This window comes from Plecotus auritus (genome assembly GCF_963455305.1).
Source record: "Plecotus auritus genome assembly, chromosome: 8".
In the NCBI taxonomy this organism is placed as follows: Eukaryota; Metazoa; Chordata; class Mammalia; order Chiroptera; family Vespertilionidae; genus Plecotus; species Plecotus auritus.
In genome coordinates, this window is record NC_137782.1 from 137,284,086 (window position 1) to 137,305,445 (window position 21,360).

General features: G+C 42.4%; 1 protein-coding gene across 5 annotated transcripts in view; it reads left to right on the forward strand.

Annotated features, from left to right (window-relative positions):
• Positions 1–21,360, forward strand: part of WDPCP (WD repeat containing planar cell polarity effector) — a 281,383-nt gene that overhangs the window by 93,279 nt on the left and 166,744 nt on the right. For all 5 annotated transcript variants that reach the window (XM_080686004.1, XM_080686006.1, XM_080686007.1 and 2 more), the window contains exon 9: positions 1,997–2,188. In XM_080686004.1, coding sequence (XP_080542130.1) covers positions 1,997–2,188 — 192 coding nt within the window. The remainder of the gene's footprint in view (positions 1–1,996; positions 2,189–21,360) is intronic.

Consider the following 21,360-nt stretch of genomic DNA (forward strand, 5'->3'; position numbering starts at 1 on the left):
TGTAATCTTTTCTTATAAAAAGATATAGAAAATGGACCTGGTATGTGGGCCTTTATACCTTAAGTAAAGGAATTATTTGTTTATTCTTCCTGCCTTTGGATTTGGAAAATTAGGATATGAGTACTCCTTGTCATTTCTATAATTAGAGAAGTAATCCCTTTGGAAAACCCATGGATTTCATATTCTGGTTCAATATTTCAATTTCGGTATTTAATACTTAGTAAAAACTGCCTTTTGTCATTTGGAAGACTATTTTAAGAAACTTCTTTATTTCACTTGCCTTGTATACCATCGTGATAGAATATGATGCCATTCAAACTTATAGGAAACATGAAATTTCAGATAACATTCATGATTTGCATTACATGAGGACTGAAAGTGTCAGTCTCTTGTTTTAACTCTATTTCCTCATGTAGACATTTTTAAGTAATATGTTTACATGGCAAGTAATACATACAAATAACATGTAATTCCATTGTGGTATTTCTCTAAAACAAGAAGATAACTAATGATATTGAGAGCTTAAACATAGGAATTACACTTCAAAGCATAAAGTACATCCCTGTTGTCTGTCACTGCCCATTTGGATTTGAAAACAAGGAAATAGTGTAGAGTATTATAATTCTGCTTTTCTTTACAGCTGTACCATAATTTAATTCTTTCAGAGTGAAATAATTTTGGCAGAGAAAATTGCAGGGTAAATATCCTGAAACTATTGGCCTTTAACAAATTTTCCTGTCTGCATTAAAAATCCAATTCAGTTTATTTAACAGTGAAGGGACAGTGCAAGGAGTTAAATGTTTACCATGAGAGAACAACACTGGTAATTACTTTGATTTCAGTTCCTTTTGATGTGCATTCAGAGGATGAAGAGGTCAATAATATTATGGCCATGCAAATAGAAAAGGGTTCCTTTTGACCATATTAAAAAAAAATAGCAGAGGATTATTAAAGCATTAACCTTGATTTTAATGGCCTTGGTTGAGTGGTGAGATCACAATTTGGATGAGCCTGATTATTTACTAAATACAATACATAAATGCAACGGGTTCTTAACACCCATTGCACTCTGGCATTATCGCATTACTGCCATCCTTTGTTGCCTTGCAGACAGGAATATGAAAGCAATCTGTCATGTAGTGAGACTGGCTCCAGAAGCATTTCTCTGATAAGAAGACCCCCTGCCCTTTGCTAGTGTCTGGTCCAGTAGGCTTAGCCATGCGCTTAATCCCCAGAAAGTGGTTCGATTATTGCTGACCAGCAATGGCAAGATAGTTTTTTTTTTCTTCCAAGCTATCAACCTTCCATTAATTCCTTAAGCAGAAATACAGTGCAATCTATATTTCCTTGGCATGTGTCACCCAGATGGTGCCGTGCTTATGTTTTCAAATAACCATGTTCCAAAATAACATAGTTTGAATAATAAATTCTACAATTTTTTCCTAAGAAAGAGAAGCATAATTCTCAGAAGCTGCATAAACTTTTGCACATGATGCTGTAGCTTATCCTTTTATGCAGAATGTATGTGTATATGTCTCATATATTCCTTTAAGTGATATTTGCCTCAAGTTGTTTTTCCTTTTATTGTTGTCAGTCATTGTTAACATGTTATGTCTCAAACAGTATTCGGACGCTCTTGGTCAGCAGTACTGAACTTGTCATTTAATATAGCTGGTCTCAAATCCTCTGTGTAGGTCGATGCTGTCAAGCAACCATGACTGTACATTTTGGTATTGATTGGGATTGCTACAGCCAATTCTCCCTAACTCACATTTTTCCTTTCTCTTTCCTCTGCTAAAAATGGAAAGAATTTTGAACATATGTCTTTTTTAAATGTGTCAAAAGAATTTGGTAAATTCTGACACCTCCTTAAGCACATGTTTAACATGCATATTTACTTGCATTTATCTAAATTTACAGATGCTTTAATTTTTATAATACTTTGGGGATTTTGCATTAAAAAATGATTCTTGTTTGCTTTTTTGTAAACCATTAGATTTCCTATTATGACATGCCTGGCCCAATAAACAGGACAACGGAGCGTCGGCTAGCCATCAATAGTGCCCAGGATATAGTTGTTTGCTGGTGGCCACTGGTCAGTGATGATGCTTGGCCATGGGCCCCTATCTCTTCTGAGAAGGACAGGTCCAATCTGCTGCTCCTGGGTTATGCTCAAGGAAGACTGGAGGTAATTTAAATAAATATATACATCTTATTGAAGAGCAAATAAAATAGGATTATTAATTTTTCCTGTGAAGTAAATGCAAATGCTTTTTAAACCTATAATTTTTCCAAATAATCAAAAGGAATATGAAATGGTATTCTTAAAAATATTCTATCTAGAAGTTACATAGACAATTTCAGGGCTGACACAATGATTAGAATAGCACAATGATTAGAGCAAGGCTTCTGGGTTCAATTCCTAGCTCTGCCACTACCTAGCTCTCTGTCCTTGAGCAAGTTACTGAGGTCAATATGCTGTGGTTTTGTTAATTTAAAAATATAGTTAAGGAAGATAATACCTACTTATAAACTCTTACAAGTTTAGAGCAATACCTACATATAAACTCTTTATCACTGATTGCTATTATGGTTCTTGTTATCATTATTAGTACTCTCAATCCTGTTTGCTCATGATTTTGTCAGTCAAAGCTATGTTATCAGTCATCTTTGAACTTCAGTCAGTCAATGAACAGTCAGATGCCTATTTTGTGCACAACCCTGTGGTGCCAAACCAAGGCTGGGGCAGAATTTATAAGGAGGGCTATAGGCGGTGGCCTCAGTTCAGCATCTTGCCTCAGACAAGAGCACCAAAGGGTTAGTCTAAGAGGCGAGGACAATGTCCTGCCCTATTCTTGACATTGGTTCTATTGTCATTAACTATTGTGAACCTCTGGGTATTTCCAGCTTGGACCAGTACTTTGTGTATGAAATACTGTTTCACGTTTTTTATAACTTAAAAAAAAAAAGCTTCACCCATTTTTTTAAAAAGCTTTTGCCTGGGTAAAATAGTGTGTTTCTGTATTTTCTGTAAGTCTGTTACCTTTTAGGCTTTAAGAAGTATTTCTCAGAATTAGTATTCTGAGATATAATGAACAAGTCCAAATTTTCTCTATCACTACCTACCTCTTCTGGTTTTATAAACTTTTACTGTCTTTTAAGACTTAAAAGTTCCTTTTGATTAATTAATTAATTAGTTAGTTAATTAATAATTAACCCTTTTCTGGGAACTTTTCCAATTCCATTGCAATAACTAACACCATTTGTAATGTTTTAGGTGTGGATTTTTTGAGGCTAAGGAAATGCTTTACTATTTACTGCCCTGTTCATGCCGCCATTTTATTCATCTTGGGTTTCGATGCTAATCGAGTAAAACACTTCATTAAAATGACAATGTAATAAAGCTAATTATAATTCTATTAATCTTCTGTTTGATAATAAAGGTAAAAATAATTAAATCAGCCTTTAGTTATACATTACACAAATTACCTTTATTTCAAACTAGAGACCCAGTGCACGAATTCATGCACCATTGGGGTCCCTTGGCCTGGACTGTGGGATCAGGCCAAAACCAGCTCTCCGACATCCCCTGAGGGGTCCTGGATTGTGAGGGGGTGCAGGCAGGCCGAGGGACCCCACCGGTGCATGATCGGGGCTTGGGAGGGACACGGGAGGTTGGCCAGCTGGGGAGAGACCACAGGAGGGCTCCAGGGTATGTCCGGCCTGTCTCAGTCCTGATCAGCCAGACCCCAGCAGCAACCTTACCTACTGGTCGGAGCATCTTCCCCCTGGTGGTCAGTGCACATCATAGCGAGAGGTTGAGTGGCCTTAGCATATCATTAACATACTATGCTTTGATTGGTTGAACGGCTGACCGGACACTTAGCATCTTAGGCTTTTATTATATAGAACTAGAGGCCCAGTGCACGAAATTCATGCACAGGGTGTGTGTGTGTGTGTGTGTGTGTGTGTGTGTGTCCCTTAGCCCAGCCTGCACCCTCTCCAATCGGGGATCCCTCTCACAATCCAGGACTGCTGGCTCCCAACCGCTTGCCTGCCTGCCTGCCTGCCTGATTGCCCCTAACTGCTTCTGCCTGCCAGCCTGATCACCCCCTAACCACTCCCCTGCCAGCCTGATCGACGCCTAACTGCTCCCCTCAGCCCTATTGCCTTTAACTGTCCTCCCCTGCTGGCCCGATTGCCCCTAACTGCCCTCCCCTGCTGGCTCGATTGCCCTTAACTGCCCTCCCCTGCTGGCCTGGTTGCCCCTAACTGCCCTCCCCTGCTGGCCTGGTTGCCCCTAACTGCTCTCCCCTGCTGGCCTGGTCCCCCCCAACTGCCCTCCCCTGCTGGCCTGATTGCCCACAACTGCCCTCCCCTGCCGGCCATCTTGTGGCGACCATCTTGTGTCCACATGGGGGTGGCCTTCTTTGACCACATGGGGGCGGCCATCTTGTGTGTTGGAGTGATGGTCAATTTTCATATCACCTCTTTATTATATAGGATGAGTGGATTACATGAAACTAGGATCATTCTAAAAGGGTGTACATATGGTTTACATAACCTCATCTGTTGATGTCATCTAGATCATGGACTTTGGAGTTGGACAGACTTGGATTTGTTTGTTGGTTGGACAAAATACTAATAGTGTGGCCTTTATCAAGTTAAGTCCCTCTGAGCTTCTGCTTGCTGTTAGCTAATTCAGTGTTCTTTGGCCTTAGGTAGATCACCCATTTTCTCTGACTTTTCATTTTCTAATTTTTAAAGCGATGGATTTAAACCAGATAGGTCACCTTCAGTTCCCTGGCAGCTCTAAAAAGTACTCATCTGGATGCTGCAGCACTCATTGATTTAGCCACTGACTGCTGCGAAACCTTCAGTAGATACTGAAACTAAACAGCCTTAGCACTGAAAAGCCCACCCTGACTGGTCCTGACTTGCCTTTTCAGTGTTATACCTTAAACAAACCTGTGTTCTAGCCAAATGGTTTACTCACTGCCTCATTATTTCCCCCCTCCTGCCCATACACATTACTGCTGTTTCTACCTGAAAGGCCCTTCCCTTTCTCTTTCTACCTCATTCAGAAACTACTGAGCATGACCATAGAGTAAGCACTGTATTTCATGCCATGAGATATGAATGCAAAACGATCCCTACCTGCAAGGATCTTAGTGTCTAGCATTGAGAGGCAAATATGAAAACATGTAAATGCACTAAAGTATTATACGGTGCTGTGGATAGAGTATGTGTAAGCTATAGTAGCAGCCAGTGGGGCATGATTGATTCTATGGTGATAGTAAGGAGGGAATATTAAAGGGGCTTCACAATTTGCTCAAATATGAGATCGATACACAGTTTTACTTTCTTTTACTATTTCTAAGTTTCATATCAAGGTTGTATTAGCCCTATGGAGTGATATGGCTAGCTTTTTTTCTTCGCTCTGAAACAGTCAAAGGCATTATCCTCATACTTGAATGTTTGGTAAAACACACCCATGAAGCTGCCTAGGTGTAGTGTCTTTCAAGGAAAGTAGATTTTTCATACTGATTCTACTTTTCAAGCGTTGTTTGTTTTTCAGGAATTCCATATTTTCCTTGTGTTGTCTTCCATAATTTGTATTTCTGGAAACTTATCCATTTTTTGTAAGTATTTGAATAGATTTTAATAAATACTGATTATTATTCACCACTGATTGCATAGTTAATGTCCCCTTTTCAGCCCTAATATGTTCAGATATGTAATTCATCTTTTTGGCAAGTTACTATTGTGTCAGATTTGGCCCTTTCAGTCATTCTCTCAAAATAAAACTGGAAAAATTTCTTTTCCAGAACCTCCTGTGAACTTCTATATGCAAAAGGTGAATGTCTTTTGAAAGAAATGTTTAGGAAAATAATTGTTTCTTTCTTTCTTTTTTTTTTTTTTTTTTTTTTTGAGTGTAAAGACATAATCTTTATGATTTGTAACACATTTTTTTAGCATATCGTGAACTAATACCACAATAATGTAAAAGTAATGTTCAGGTATATGTCTTTAAATTTTTTTCACTAGTGACCAATAAACTTCTTGAACTAATATTAGAATAAAGTATAATATATTCTTAAACCCTAAAATTCAAACAAAACAAGTAGCAAGCAACCTCATAGAGAAGAAATTTAATCTTTGCATCTATTAAACTATAGAATTTTTAAAAGGCATTTCCCACCCAGGTTCAATCAGAAAAGATAATAAGCTGCTTTTTTGCGGGGGAAGGGGAGGGGGGACACTGGCAGGATCCTGGAGTAGCTATTCCTTGCCTTGGCAACACATTACCGTCACCTGCAGAGCTTTTATAAAGGGGCCCACCCAGACCAGTTACATCAGAATCTCCAAAGGGGAGGAGGCATCAGTATTCTTTTACAGGTTCCCTAGGTGATTCACATGTGCATCCAAACTGAGAACCGCTGCTTTGCAGCACAGTAAAAAAAAAAAAAAAAAATTAAAGCCATCTTTTTGGCATAACAGACCATGGAAAGGATAAAGCCCACATACTGAACCAAATGAGAGTTTTAGCAGTAGATTCTAAGTAGAAAATTGGCTTACCAAGCAGCTAAAAAAAAAGAAAACAAAGGAAACAGAACTAAGCCTTCTGTGACTGAATTATCTGTTTGTCAGAGCAGGAACATTTATTTATTTATTTTATGGATGTTAGAAAACTGCTTGTCTAATTTCACACTACAGAGCTTGAAACAACAGTACATATCTTAATTAGAACTACAAAGCAGAGTTATGTATGTAGTCTAGGAAAACAACTTTCTTTTGAAAAAATACAATAAATAGTGTTCAGAAAAAGAAAAATTTTATTAGTAAATTAATTTTGCAATAGTTTTTAATAGTGTATGTGTGGATTATCATGTGTAACATGGTAGTATTTTTATTTGAATTTTACATATTCTTTATACTTCTTTTTGGAAAGTATCTGCCATTACCTTAGAACTATTTAATACATTCACTGTTAAAAATGAAATGACAGCACAATTTATTCTTCCCTTCCCTTTATATTTGAGCAGACATTTTAACTTTTCAGCCATGTGGATTTGGTAATGCTTTCTGAGTATGGTGTTAATTTCAAGATAACTCAAAACAGGTCACCTGAATTTGTTTATCGGAAAGTAATAAAAAACACATAAGCAGAGCTATTAAACCTAAAAACCTGTTTTAAGGACTAGGGAAATATAATCTTACAAAGATAACTTTTCCCCCATAAAAGTTAAAAATCGTTTTTGCGGTGATTTAGAGGAACGTCTGATGGGAAAGTAAAAATGTGACTAACTTTTAATACAGTATGATTTGATAAAAGAAGCAATCAGAAAGCATTATAAATGCATCCAACTGAAAAGCCAAAGTACTTAAGCATCTTCTCCAAAGAAATGTATGTACTGCATTAGCTTTCAACCGAATAACAAAGATTTTCTGTTTTAGGGATGATTTTTAAAAATTTCTTTATTATAAAACACATAAAGACAACCACACAAAATAAATGTATATTTTAATAAACTAATACAAAGGAAGCACTCCTGTATCCACACTTAGGTCAAGAAATAGAACTTTGTCAGGCACCCAGAAATACCATGACGTACTCTGTTGTGATTTCAACTTATTCCCAGTCCCCAAAAGTAACTTCTAGCATGACTTTTAGTCACTTTCTGGTAAAACCTAATAGTTTTTATGACCTAAATATGCATCCCCCAAAATGTAGTTTAATATTATCTACTTAAATGTGTCACTTTAATGTATCTGTTAAATCTCTTGTAATCTACAAATTCTTTCTTCAATCCTTTCTTTCCCTTAAAATTTACCTGTTGAAGCTACAGTGTGCTACCTCTGCATTTTATTGCTTACATACTCACTGTGTGGTTCAACATGTTTCTCTCTGTGTGTTTTTTAGTGATTGCTCTACTTTAAAAAAAAACGTTTTTATTGATTTTTAGAGAGAGAGAGGAAGGGAGAGGAATAGAGAAATAGAAACATTGATGCGAGAAAAACATCGTTGATGGGCTGCCTCCTGCACACCCCTGTTAGGAATTGAGCCAGCAACCTTGGCATGTGCCCTGACCGAGAATCAAACTGGTGATCTCTTGGGTCCTGGGTTGATGTTCAACCACTGAGCCATACCGGCCAGGCTCTTTCTCTGTCTTAAAAATTCTGCAAGTTAATGGTTAGTTTTGGCAAGACTATGGGATGGTGTTTTCTTTTATCAGAAGGCACATAATGGCAGGCTCTCTCTTTTTATGTGATGTTAGTATCTGTGGATGCTCAATTCCTAGATCCATCAAGTCATTAGGGTTGCACAATGGTGATATTCTAATTTTATTATTTTTTTTCATTTACTAATTGTGATACTTTTATGAAAAGACAGTTCCACTAATCTCCTATTTATTTCCCCATTGGTTGAATTCATATAATCAGGATAAGTGTTTATTTTCTTTACTAGTTTTCAAGATAATGAATTGTTTCCCTATCATTCCCTGAAGGGAAACAATTAAGTATCTTTTTAACTACCATTATGAATTCATGGATTTAAACATAGTTGACTTAATCGTTTTTCATAAATTGTAAGTGTTATCTTTTTAGAAGCTCAGATTGTCTTATCTTTGGCCAGTGGAAGCCTCTTCAAAGTAGCTCCTTTTTTTTCATGACTTTAGTGGTAGCTTCCCTGTTATCTGGTATGATAATGTTCCATGCTCATTTTGTACATTTCCTGCCCCAGACCTGAAAATAGACATTTCTTCAAAAAGGTCTAGTTTCTTTTTAAAAATTATATTCAGTACTAGAAGCCCTGTGTACGAAATTCATGCATGGGGCGGGTGTGTCCCTCAGCCCAGCCTGCACCCTCTCCAATATGGAACCCCTCGAGGGATGTCCGACTGCCCGTTTAGGCCCGATCCGGGTAGGATCGGGCCTAAACGGGCAGTCGGACATCCCTCTCACAATCCAGGACTGCTGGCTCCCAACCGCTTGCCTGCCTGCCTGCCTTCCTGATTGCCCCTAACCACTTCTGCCTGCCAGCCTGATCACCCCCTAACCACTCTCCTGCCAGCCTGATGGATGCCTAACTGCTCCCCTGCCAGCCTGATTGCCCCTAACTGCCCTCCCACCAGGCCTGGTCATGCACAACTGCCCTCCCTTGCAGGCCTGGTCCCTCCCAACAGCCCTCCCCTGCTGGCCATCTTGTGGTGGCCATCTTGTGTCCACATGGAGCAGGATCTTTGACCACATAGGGGCAGCCATCTTGTGTGTTGGAGTGATGGTCAATCTGCATATTACTCTTTTATTAGATAGGATAGAGGCCTGGTGCATGGGTGGGGGTCGGCTGGTTTGCCCTGAAGGGTGTCCCGGATCAGGGTGGGGGTTTCCTTGGGGCGTGGGGCGGCCTGGGAGAGGGGCCTGTGGTGGTTTGCAGGCTGGCCACGCCCCCTGGCAACCCAAGCAGAGGCCCTGGTATCTGGGATTTATTTATCTTCTATAATTGAAACTTTGTAGCCTTGAGTGGAGCCAAGCCTCCTGCTTGCTCCATGGCCGCAGCCATTTTTGTTGAGATTTATTTATTTTCTATAATTGAAACTTTGTAGCCTTAAGCGGAAACCAAGGCAGGCCAGGGCTGCTGAAGCTTGGCTTCCTCCATCGCCGGAGGCAACTCAAGCCTCCTGCTCTTTCCAGCTCTGTAGCTGCCGCCATTTTTGTTGGGATTTATTTATCTTCTATAATTGAAACTTTGTAGCCTTGAGTGGTGGCCTGGGCCCGCCAGGGTGTGCGAAAAGGTTGGCTTCCTCCATTGCCGGGGAAACCCAAGCCTCCTGCTTGTTCCGTGTCTGCAGCCATCTTGGTTGGGTTAATTTGCATACTCGCTCCTGATTGGCTGGTGGGCGTGGCTTGTGGTGTAGCAGAGTGATGGTTAATTTGCATATTACTCTTTTATTAGATAGGATTAGTTGTATTGATTTCAGGTGTAGAGCGTAGTGGTTAGACTTTATAAAGTGGTCCCTTCAATATTTTAAGTACCCACCTGGCACCATATACAGTTATTATAATATTACTAGAGGCCCGGTGCACGAAACTTATGCACTTGGGGTGGGCGGGATTCCCTAGCCTGGCCTGTGCCCTCTTACAGTGCAGGAGCCCTGCGATCGATCTCCCCAAAGAGGTAGGCCCTGCCTACCCATCCAGGGATCCTCGATGGATTGCCCCAAAGAGGTAGGCCAGAGCCAGGGTCGTGCCTCGGTGCTGTGCAGAGCTGCCAGGACCCACCTCTGCGCTGCGCATGCGTCAAGTCCCCACCCACCCGCGTGCGCCTTACTGCACATGCAGCCCCGCCTACTTAGCATGATATCCTCTAGGTCCATCCATGCTGTCACAGATGTTAAGATTTTTTCTTTTTTATGACCGAGTAATACCACACACACACACACACACACACACCACACACACACACACACACACACACACACACACACACACACCCCATAGCTTTTTTATTCACTTGTCTATTGATGAGAACTTGAGTTGCTTCCATATCTGGGCTATTGCAAATAATGCTGCAGTGAACACAGGGGTGTATAACTTCTTTCTAATTAATATTTGGGTTTCTCTGGATATATATCACTGGGTCATAAGGCCATTTTTAATTTTTTTAGCAACCTCCATACTATTTTCCATAGTGGCTGAAACCAGTCTACATTCTCACTAACAGTGCTTCAGGGTTCCCTTTTTACACATCCTCACCAACACTTGTTGTTTGTTGATTTATTGCTGATAGCCATTTTGACAGTTTGAGGTGAGATCTCATTGTGATTTTAATTTGCATTTCTCTTAATGTCATTGAGCAAGCCCGAGTTGTTACCTGTTTTCAGACCCACCTGCTACTGATTGGCAGTTCTCATGACCTCTTCCTTGCACTTCAGACATCAGTCATAAGTCCAGCTGTTATCTGTACTAATGACCAACTGTTTATAAATCAGAGATTCCCAAGACCCCCTCCTTGGATTCCATTATTTGCTAAAGCAGCTCACAGAACTCAGAAACATTTTACTTACGAGAATCACCAGTTTACTATAAAAGGATATAACTCAAGAACGGTGAGATGGAAGAGATGCATAGGGCAAAGATTAGGGAAAGGGCCTGGAGCTTTCATGTCCTCTACAGGTACTTTTGGGTTTTTATGGAGGCTTCATTCCATAGGCATGATTGATTGTCTATTGATCCATTCTCCAGTCCCTCTCCCTCCCTGGATGTCAGGGCATAGGACTTAAAGTTCCAACCCTGTAATCACAAGGTTTGCTCCATTGCATCCCACCCCATCCTTAGATGCTTTCTAAAAGTTACCTTAATAACATAATAAAATACATCTTTATCACTCTCAACACAGGAAAATCCCAGGGTTTTGAGGATTGTGAGCCAAGAACTGTGGACAAAGATTGTAGATATATGAGAAATATATTTTGGTCATCTGAATGACCAAATAAATACACATGTATTTCTTATACATCACAATATTACACTCCCCCTTTAATGTATTTCTTTTGGTGACAGTACAGAACCTAGTGGAGAGAGTCTCACAAACGTCTGGAAATGAGTAAACCTGGGTCCTTCCCCATGGACCTTGAGCCTAAATTGTTCTATGCCAATGTTATCGGAGAAATCGGGGTGTCCTCTTCACCAATGGGTGCTGGAGGTGGGATCCTTACGCTATTTTGAGAAAAAATAATGTCCTGAGACTCCCGTGGGAGGAGGAGTGACTTTTATTTGCATGGAATTACATCTCTGGTTTTCCCAAGTCCCATTCCAGTCATAGAAGAAGTGTTGCTGGGGTTTCAGTAAAGCTAGAAGCAAAGTCAGAGCTGCTGTAACTGGGAACCCAGCCTCACCTCCACCCAGGGTGCCCTCAGATAACACCTGGGATTCTACAGCCACCCCTGCCAGGGTTCTGCTACCTTGCCTATGGTCCCACGGTCACCAAGTTTCCAGCCACCCCGGGCGCAGGCTCCTGTGAGTTCCGAAGCACATTCCCCTCTGACCGGCCCAACACTTTAGCCCAGGGCACTGTGAGCACGCGAGCAAGACACGTGAGCAGCCCACTCCTCTCCAAGGAACAGCAGCCCCGCGAGCAGCCTGCCCCAATCTGAAGAGCAGCAGCCTCATGTGGCCTGCCCCTGTCCGAGGAGCAGCAGCTGTGTGAGCGGCCCGCTCCCCCGTCCGAGGAGCAGCAACCACGCAAGCAGCCCACCCCTGTCTGAGGAGCAGCAGCCGCACGAGCAGCCCACCCCCATCTGAAGAGCAGCAGCTGCGCGTAGACCGCATCCTACACCCGTCCGAGGAGCAGCAACCACACAAGCAGCCCACCCCTGTCTGAGGAGAGCAGCCGCACGAGCAGCCCACCCCCATCTGAGGAGCAGCAGCTGCGCGCAGACCGCATCCTACACCCGTCTGAGGAGCAGGAGCTGTGCGAGCAACCTGCCCCCATCCTAGGAGCAGCAGCTCTGTGAGCAGCCCTCTCCCATTAGAGGAGCAGCAGCCGCCTGAGCAGCCCAATGTGGTCTGAGGAGCAGCAGCCACACAAGCAGACTGCCCACGTCTGAGGAGCGGCAGCCCTGTGCAGCCACACTGGTCCAAGGAGCAGCAGCCACACGCAGCCCGCACCCGTCCGACGAACAGCAGCCGGGTGAGTGGCCCGCCCCTGTCCAAGGAGCAACAGCTGATGTGCAGCTCACTCCCGTCTGAGGAGCAGCAGCCACGCAAGCAGCCCATCCCCCATCCGAGGAGCAGCAGCCGCCGCGTGAGCAGCCCACCCCATTGTGAGGAGCAGCCGCGCGAGCAATCTGCCCCTGTCCAAGGAGCAGCAGCCTCACGAGCAGCCCTCCCAGTCTAAGGAGCAGCAGCCACGCGCAGCCAGCCCTCATCCAAGGAGCAGCAGCCACGTGAGCAGTCCACCACTGTCCAAGGAGCAGTAGCCACGCGAGCAGCCTGACCCCATCCAAGGAGCAGCAGCCTTATGATCAGCCCACCCCCGTCCAGGGAGCAGCAGCTGTGCGAGCAGCTTCCCCCCACCAGCCAGAGGAGCCACCACTGCTGGGAACAGCACCCACCAGAGGAGCCACTGCCAACTGAGGAGCAACTGCTGCTGGGATCGCCCAAGGAGCAACCACAGCCCGAGGAGCCACTACCACCTAAGGAGCAGCCCCTGCATGACTTGACATCTAGATCCATCCGTGAGATCAAAAATGGGTAGACAAAGAAACCCCCAAAGGAAAGAAAAGCAGCTAAGTGAAACAGAGGCATACAATATGTCAGAAAAAGAATTCAGAAGAAGGGTCATACAGTTCATAAACCAGATGGATGAAAAAATCAACAATTTATGTAAGAATCAAGAAGAAATGAAGAGTGATATAGCTGCAATAAAAAACACCATGGAAAGTTTCAACAGTAGACTAGGAGAAGTGGATTAGTGAATTAGAAGACAGGGAAGCAAAACACACCCAAACTGAACTGCAATTGGAGAAAAAAAATTAAAAGGAGGAGACCTGAAGGGAGCTATGGGACAACATGAAACGAAGCAACATGTGAATAATAGGGGTGCCAGAACAACAGGAAGAGGAACAAGGGTTAGAAAACCTATTTGAAGAAATAATGTCAGAAAACTTCCCTGATGTGGGGTAGAAAACAGTCACACAAGCACAGAGAGTCCCAAACAAGATGAACCCAAAAAGACCCACACCAAGATACATCATAATTATGACGGCAAATGTTCAAGACAAAGAGAGAATCTTAGAGGCTTCCAGAGAGAGAAAGTTACCTACAAAGGATCCCCCATCAGATTATCAAATGATTTCTTAACAGAAACACATCAGGCCAGAAAAGAATGGAAAGAAATTTACAAAGTGATGCAAAGCAAGGGACTGAATCCAAGAATACTCTATCCAGCGAGGCTATCATTCAAAATTGAAGGGGAAATAAGGAGCTTCACAGACAAAAAAAGGCTAAGGGAGTTTATCACTACCAAGCTAGCAATGCAAGAAATGCTAAAGGGATTGGTGTAAAAAGAAGAAATAAAAAGGTAAGAAGGAACACAGGCACAAAAAATAAAAATGGCTACAAACAAATATCTATCAATAATAACTTTAAACATAAATGGACTAAATGCTCCAATCAAAAGACATCGAGTGGCTGAATGGATAAAAAAACATGACCCATATATATGCTGTCTACAAGAGACCCAACTCAAAACAAGGGACTCACACAGACTGAAAGTGAAGGGATGGAAAAATATCTTCGAGGCAAATGGAAATGAAAAAAAAGCTGGGGTAGCAATACTTATATCTGACAAAATAGACCTCAAAGTGAAGGCCATAACAAGAGATAAGGAAGGCCACTTCATAATACTAAAGGGATCGATACAACAAGATACAAAATTTTTTAAATGTATTTGGGTGCTCCTGCATTGGGTGCATATATGTTTATAACCCTGATAAACATATATGCACCCAATGCAGGAGCACCCAAATACATTAAAAAAAAACTCCTGGAAGATATCAAGGGAGAGATTGACAACAATACAATAACAGTAAGGGACTTTAATACACAACTAACATCACTGGATAAATCCTTTAGACGAAAAATCAGCAAAGAAACAGCAATCCTAAATGACTCACTAGATCAGATGGACTTAATTGACATCTTCAGAACATTTCACCCCACAGTCAAGTGCACATGGGACATTTTCAAAAATAGAACACATATTGGGTCACAAGCAAAGTCTCCCCAAATTCAAGAAGATTGAAATCATATTGAGCATCTTCTCAGACCACAATGGCATAATCCTATACAATCCTATATAATAAAAGCGTAACATACATATTGTCCCCTTGACCAGGAGTTCAACCGGGAATTCGAACGCTCGCTATGACGTGCGCTGACCACCAGGGGGCAAAGCGGAACATGGCGGGTGTTGGCAACAAGGCACTGGCAGCAGGCTACAGTGGAGGTGCTGCTGACCCCAGTGGACTTCCTGGTGAGCAGGGCCACAACTGCCGGGACCACAGGGGCCCACCGGGCTCACCGTGGGTTCATTCAGGAGCCGGTCTGCTGAGGCCGGCTGGGAGAGAGCGTTTGCCCGCCTGGCTTCCGTGTGGCACTGCTAAATGGCCCAGAGGCCCACGCTGCACCCCAGCCCACAGTGTCTGGCTGCACTTACCACATCTCCGCATGGGGACTTGGGCGTCATGACTCAGGCGGAGGGGGGCACGTGGGGGCCCGGGGTCCAGGTGCTGCTCAGAGCCCAGAGGTCAGCTGGGACCTGCCCTTACATGCCAGATGCTCACGCTTTGATCACCATCCAGGCCTAGGGACTGCACCCATGCATGAATTTTGTGCACCGGGCCTCTAGTATTAGAAATAAACTACAATAAAAACAATCCAAAAAATTCAAACTCTTGGAAGCTGAATAGAATGCTATTAAACAATGATTGGGTTACCAAAGAGAACAAAGAAGCAATTAAAAGCATCCTGGAAACTAATGACAATAAAAACACAACAATCCAAAATCTATAGAACACAATGAAAGCAGTCCTGAGAGGGAAGTTTATAGCTCTACAGGCCTACCAAAAAAAAAAAAAAAAAAAGAAAAAAGAAAAAAAGAAAAAATGGTAGTAAATCATCTAACTCTGCAATTTAAAGAATTAGAAAGAGAGCAACTGGAAAAGCCCAGAGTGAGCAGAAGGAAGGAGATAATAAAGATCAGAGCAGAAATAAATGACATAGAAACCAAAAAAAAAAAAAAAGGCAAAAGGTCAATGAAACCAAGAGCTGATTCTTTGAAAGGATAAGCAAGATGGATGAAGCCAGGCTCACCAAGAGGCAAAAAGAGAGGACCTAAATAAACAAAATCAGAAATGAAAGAGGTAAAATAACAACAGACCCCACAGAAATACAAAGAATTGTTAAAAAATACCATGAACAACTCTATTCCAACAAACTAGACAACATGGAGGAAATGAACATATTCCTAGAAAAACACAACCTTCCAAAATGCAATTAGGAAGAATCTAAAAATCTCAATAGGACGATAACTATGGAAGAAATTGAAGCAGTCATCAAAAAGCTTCCAGCAAACAAAAGCCCGGGGCCAGATGGCTTCACAGGGGAGTTTTACCAAACATTCAAGGAAGAACTAAAACCTATCCTCCTCAGACTATTCCAAAAAATTCAAGAGGAAAGAACACTTCCAAGCTCATTCTATGAAGCCAGCATTACCCTAATACCAAAACCATATAAAGACAACACAATGAAAGAGAATTACAGGCCAATATCCCTCATGAACATAGATGCCAAAATCCTCAACAAAATTCTAGCAAATCGGATCCAGCAGTACATCAGAAAGATCATACACCATGACCAAGTAGGATTTATCCCAGGGATGCAAGGATGCTACAATATCCGCAAATCAATAAACTTGATACATCATATAAACAAATTGAGAGATAAAAATCACATAGTTATATCAATTGATGCAGAAAAAGCATTTGACAAAATCCAATACCCTTTCTTGATAAAAATGCTCAGCAAGGTGGGAATAGAAGGATCATACCTCAACATCATAAAAGCCATATATGACAAACCCACAGCCAACATTATACTCAATGGGCAAAAACTAAAACCATTTCCCCTAAGAACAGGAACAAGACAGGGATGCCCACTCTCACCACTCCTGTTCAACATAGTACTGGAAGTATTAGCCATTGCAATTAGACAAGAAGAAGAAATAAAAGGCATCCAAATGGGAAAAGAAGTAAAACTGTCCTTATTTGCAGATGTCATGATACTTTACATTAGAAAACCCTAAAGACTCCATCAAAAATTATTAGACTTAATAAATGAATTCAGCAATGAAAGCAGAGAAATTAACGCCAAGAAATCTATGGCATTTCTATAAACCAATAGTGAACTTACAGAAATAATGCCTAAAAAAGCAATCTCATTTACCATTGCGCCAAAAAAATTAAGATACCTAGGAATAAACTTAACTAAAGAGGTAAAAAACCTGTACTCAGGAAACTACAGGACACTGAAAAAAGAGATAGAGGAAGACATAAACAGATGGAAGAACATACCATGTTCATGGTTTGGTAGCATCAACATCATTAAAATGTCCATACTACCCAAAGCAATCTATAGATTCAATGCACTCCCCATTAAAATACCAACAGCATATTTCACAGACCCTGAATGAACTCTCCAAAAATTCATCTGGAATAAAAAAAGACCCCGAATAGCTGCAGCAATCCTGAGAAAGAAGAACAAAGTAGGTGGGATCTCAATACCAGATTTCAAGCTATATTACAAAGCTACTGTTCTCAAAACAGCCTGGTACTTGCATAAGAACAGACATATAGACCAATGGAATAGAATAGAGAACCCAGAAATCGACCCAAACCACTATGCCCAATTAATATTTGACAAAGGAGGCATGAACATACAGTGGAGTCAAGACAGTCTCTTCAATAAATGGTGTTGGGAAAATTGGACAGATACATGCAAAAAAATGAAACTAGACCACCAACTTACACCATACACAAAAATAAACTCAAAATGGATAAAGGACTTAAACATAAGACAGGAAACCATAAAAATACTAGAGGAATCCACAGGCAGCAAAATCTCAGACATATGCCGAAGCAATTTCTTCACTGATACTGCTCCTAGGGCAATGGAAAATAAAGAGAAAATAAACAAATGGGACTACATCAAAATAAAAAGCTTTTGCACAGCAAAAGAAACCATCATCAAAACAAGAAAGACCACTTCATGGGAGAACATATTTGCCAATGTTATCACCAATAAGGGTTTAATCTCCAACATTTACAGGGAACTCATATAACTTAACAAAAGGAAGATAAACAACCCAATCAAGAAATGGGCAAGGGACCTAAATAGAATCTTTTCGAAAGAAGACAGAAGGAAGGCCAAGAGACATATGAAAACATGCTCAAAGTCACTAATTATCCAAGAGATGCAAATCAAAATGACAATGTGGTACCATCTCACACCTGTCAGAATGGCTATCATCAACAAATCAACAAATGGCAAGTGCTGGCGAGGATGCGGAGAACAAGGAACCCTCGTGCACTGCTGGTGGGAATGCAGACTGGTGCAGCCACTGTGGAGAACAGTATGGAGTTTCCTCAAAAAACTGAAAATGGAACTCCCATTTGACCCAGTAATACCACTTCTAGGAATATATCCCAAGAAACTAAAAACATGAATCAGAAAGGATATATGCACCCCTATATTCATAGCGGCACAATTCACCATAGCTAAGATTTGGAAACAGCCTAAGTGCCCATCAGCATATGAGTGGATTAAAAAACTGTGGTACATCTACACAATGGAATACTACACTGCGGTAAAAAAGAGGGAATTCTTACCATTTGCAACAGCATGGATGGAACTGAAGAGCATTATGCTAAGTGAAATAAGCCAGTCAGAGAAAGATAAATATCACATGATCTCACTCATTTGTGGAATATAATGAACACCATAAACTGATAAACAAAATCAGATCCAGAGACAGAGAAGCATCCATCCGACCTTCAAACCTCAGCGGGAAGGTAGGGGAGGGTGGGGGTAAAGGGGAGAGATCAATCAAAGGACTTGTATGCATGCCTATAAGCCTAACCAATGGACACACACAACAGGGGGGATAAGGGCATGAGTGGGGGGTGGGGAGGCAATGGGGAGATAAGGATATATATGTAATACCTTAATCAATAAAGAAATTTTTAAAAAAGTAAATCAAAAGCCAAACATCATCAGAGAGTCATTGGCCAAGCTGGATTGGGGAAGGGAGTATGGAGGTGAGATCCAAGGAGGGAAGGATGCCGCCTAGCTGGAAGGAATCCAGAAACTTGAATAGCCTCTGGTTTTGTTCTAAAAGGGTGAGTGTATTTGGAAGGAAAAACTGAGGCACTGGGTGAAGAGTGTGAATTTCAGGCAAAGGACACAAGTAAAGTTTTTAATAGACTGACCAAAGCATAGTAAAAATTTTAAGAGCTATTTGAGAAAAAAATCTATTCTAATCAGACATCGCCAAACTCAAAGTGGCTAGAAGCACTCCACAGACAGGAGCCAGGGGAACGATTTATATAGAGAACTAGGGGCCCGGTGCACGAAATTCGTGCATAAGGGGTGGATCCCTCAGCCCGACCTGCACCCTCTCTAATCTCGGAGCCCTCAGGGGATGTCCTACTGACAGCTTAGGCCTGCTCCTTGTGGTTCTCTGCTCTCTGCAGACCTGCTTGCTTGATGCTACCGCATGCTCTGGTGTCTGCTCTCTGTGGGGGCCTGCTTGCCCTTAGCCGCTGGGGCCAGGGACAAGCAGGGCCCTGCTGTCTGCTCTCTGCTTCACCGCTGCAGGGCCAAGCAGGGCCCTGGTGTCTGCTCTCTGTGGGGGCCCTGCGGGGGACTGCTTGCCCCTTTCTGCCACGGCCAGGGGCAAGCAGGGCCCTTCTGTCTGCTCGCTTGTTGTGGGGGATGTTCCTGCCCCACCCCCGGCCGTTTGCACGTGCACCGGCTTGGAGCACCTAGGTCCCCAAGATGTTCCCGCCTGCCCCAGACTGCTCCGTGCCTGTGCACGTAGACCCGGAGTGGCCGGGGGTTGTTCCAGGACCCCAGCCACTCCCTGCCTACGCACAGGCCTATAGGCTCAGAGAGGCCTGGCTCCCAAGGACGCCTGTCCCCAGGACGCAGGCTGCTTGGAGCTGGCACATGCGCAAGCAGCTGCCCCACCCCAAGCCGCTCCACGCCTGCATATGCAAATTAACCCACCATCTTTGTTGGGTTAATTTGCATAGTCACTCCTGATTGGCTGGTGGGTGTTGTGGAGGTATGGTCAATTTCCATATTTCTCTTTTATTAGTGTAGATAATGCAGAAACAAAGAAAGGAAATTATTTGACTGGCTATACCTTAAAGCCTGATTGGTTGTCCTTCGAGGTTTGGTTTTTAACTTAGAGGCATTTACAAGCTTAGATTTTGATTTGCTTATGTACGCCAGCATGGCATTGGAGCCACATCAGTCTTAGGGCCTCCTTGTTTAATTAATTTCACAAGTTACAGAGCTGGGAAAATGCAGGGCATGTTTTAGTTTGAACTCAGAGTAGAGTAAGGAGGGGAAACTGTGGGAGTTAACACCAGAATTTGCAAGTCAGATCCTGTCCCTCCTCTGCTTATGACTTCTCATCTCATTTGGAGAAAAAGCCACAGTCCCTACAAAGTAGCCTACAAGCTGCTATGGCATATGTTTCCCTCCCCCAGTTTCACCACTTTCCTCCTTGCTCCCTCTTCTCTAGCCGGGTCAGTCTCCTGTGGTTCCTTTATCAGGCTAAGAGCTCCACCTCAAGGTGTTTGTTTCCTTTCTGCCCAGGGCTCTCTTCTCCCAAATGGCTGCTTGGCTTACCTTCACTTCTTTCAGATCACCTTTATCAGAAAGGCCTGTCCTGACTTCTCGATGTAAACTCCCCTCCCCATTCCTGCTGCTCCTCATTCTGCTTACTTTGCTTTATTCTTCATAGTACTTAGGAAATGGGTATATCCGTTTACTAACATCCTATGGATGTTTGCTTGTGAATCGTTGCCTGTTTTCAGCCATTGGATTGTATATTCTCTGAGGTGAGGACTTACTGCTGCATCCCCAGGACCCAGGACCAGTGCCTGACATGTCTCATACCCAAATACTTACTAGAAACACACACACACACACACACACACACACACAACAAAACAACAAAAAAAACAACCAAAAAAAAAAAAACAAGGACAGAGTGTGAGGAAGGGAATGAGTTTAGATATAGGTCCTGCAGGCTTTTGCATTCTAGGAAGAGGAATAAAATTTTAATTCATTAGTGGGTGGGTAGCCAATGCAGAGTTTGAATGGGGGAGTAAGAGCAAAAACATTTAGTTTAGAAGATTCATTTGGTGATGATGTTTAGGATGGATTTTTAAAAGAAAAATTCACATGAAAGAAAGAAAGGAGAGGAGAAGGGAGGGGAGAGGGAGGGGGAGGGGGAAGGAAAGGGGAAAAGGAAGGGAAAGAAAAGAAAAAAGAAAAGAGAGGGAGAAAGGGAGGAAGAAAGGAAGGGAGGGAGGAAAAGAAAGCCCAGACAGTGTGGGTCAGTGGTTGAGCATCGCCTTATGAACCAGGAGGTCGCCTTTCATTCCTAGTCAAGGCACATGCCTGGGTTACAGGCTCAATCCCCAGTAGGTGCCATGCAGGAGGCAACCAATTGATGATTTTCTCTCATCATTAGTGTTTCTATCTCTCCCTCTCCCTTCCTCT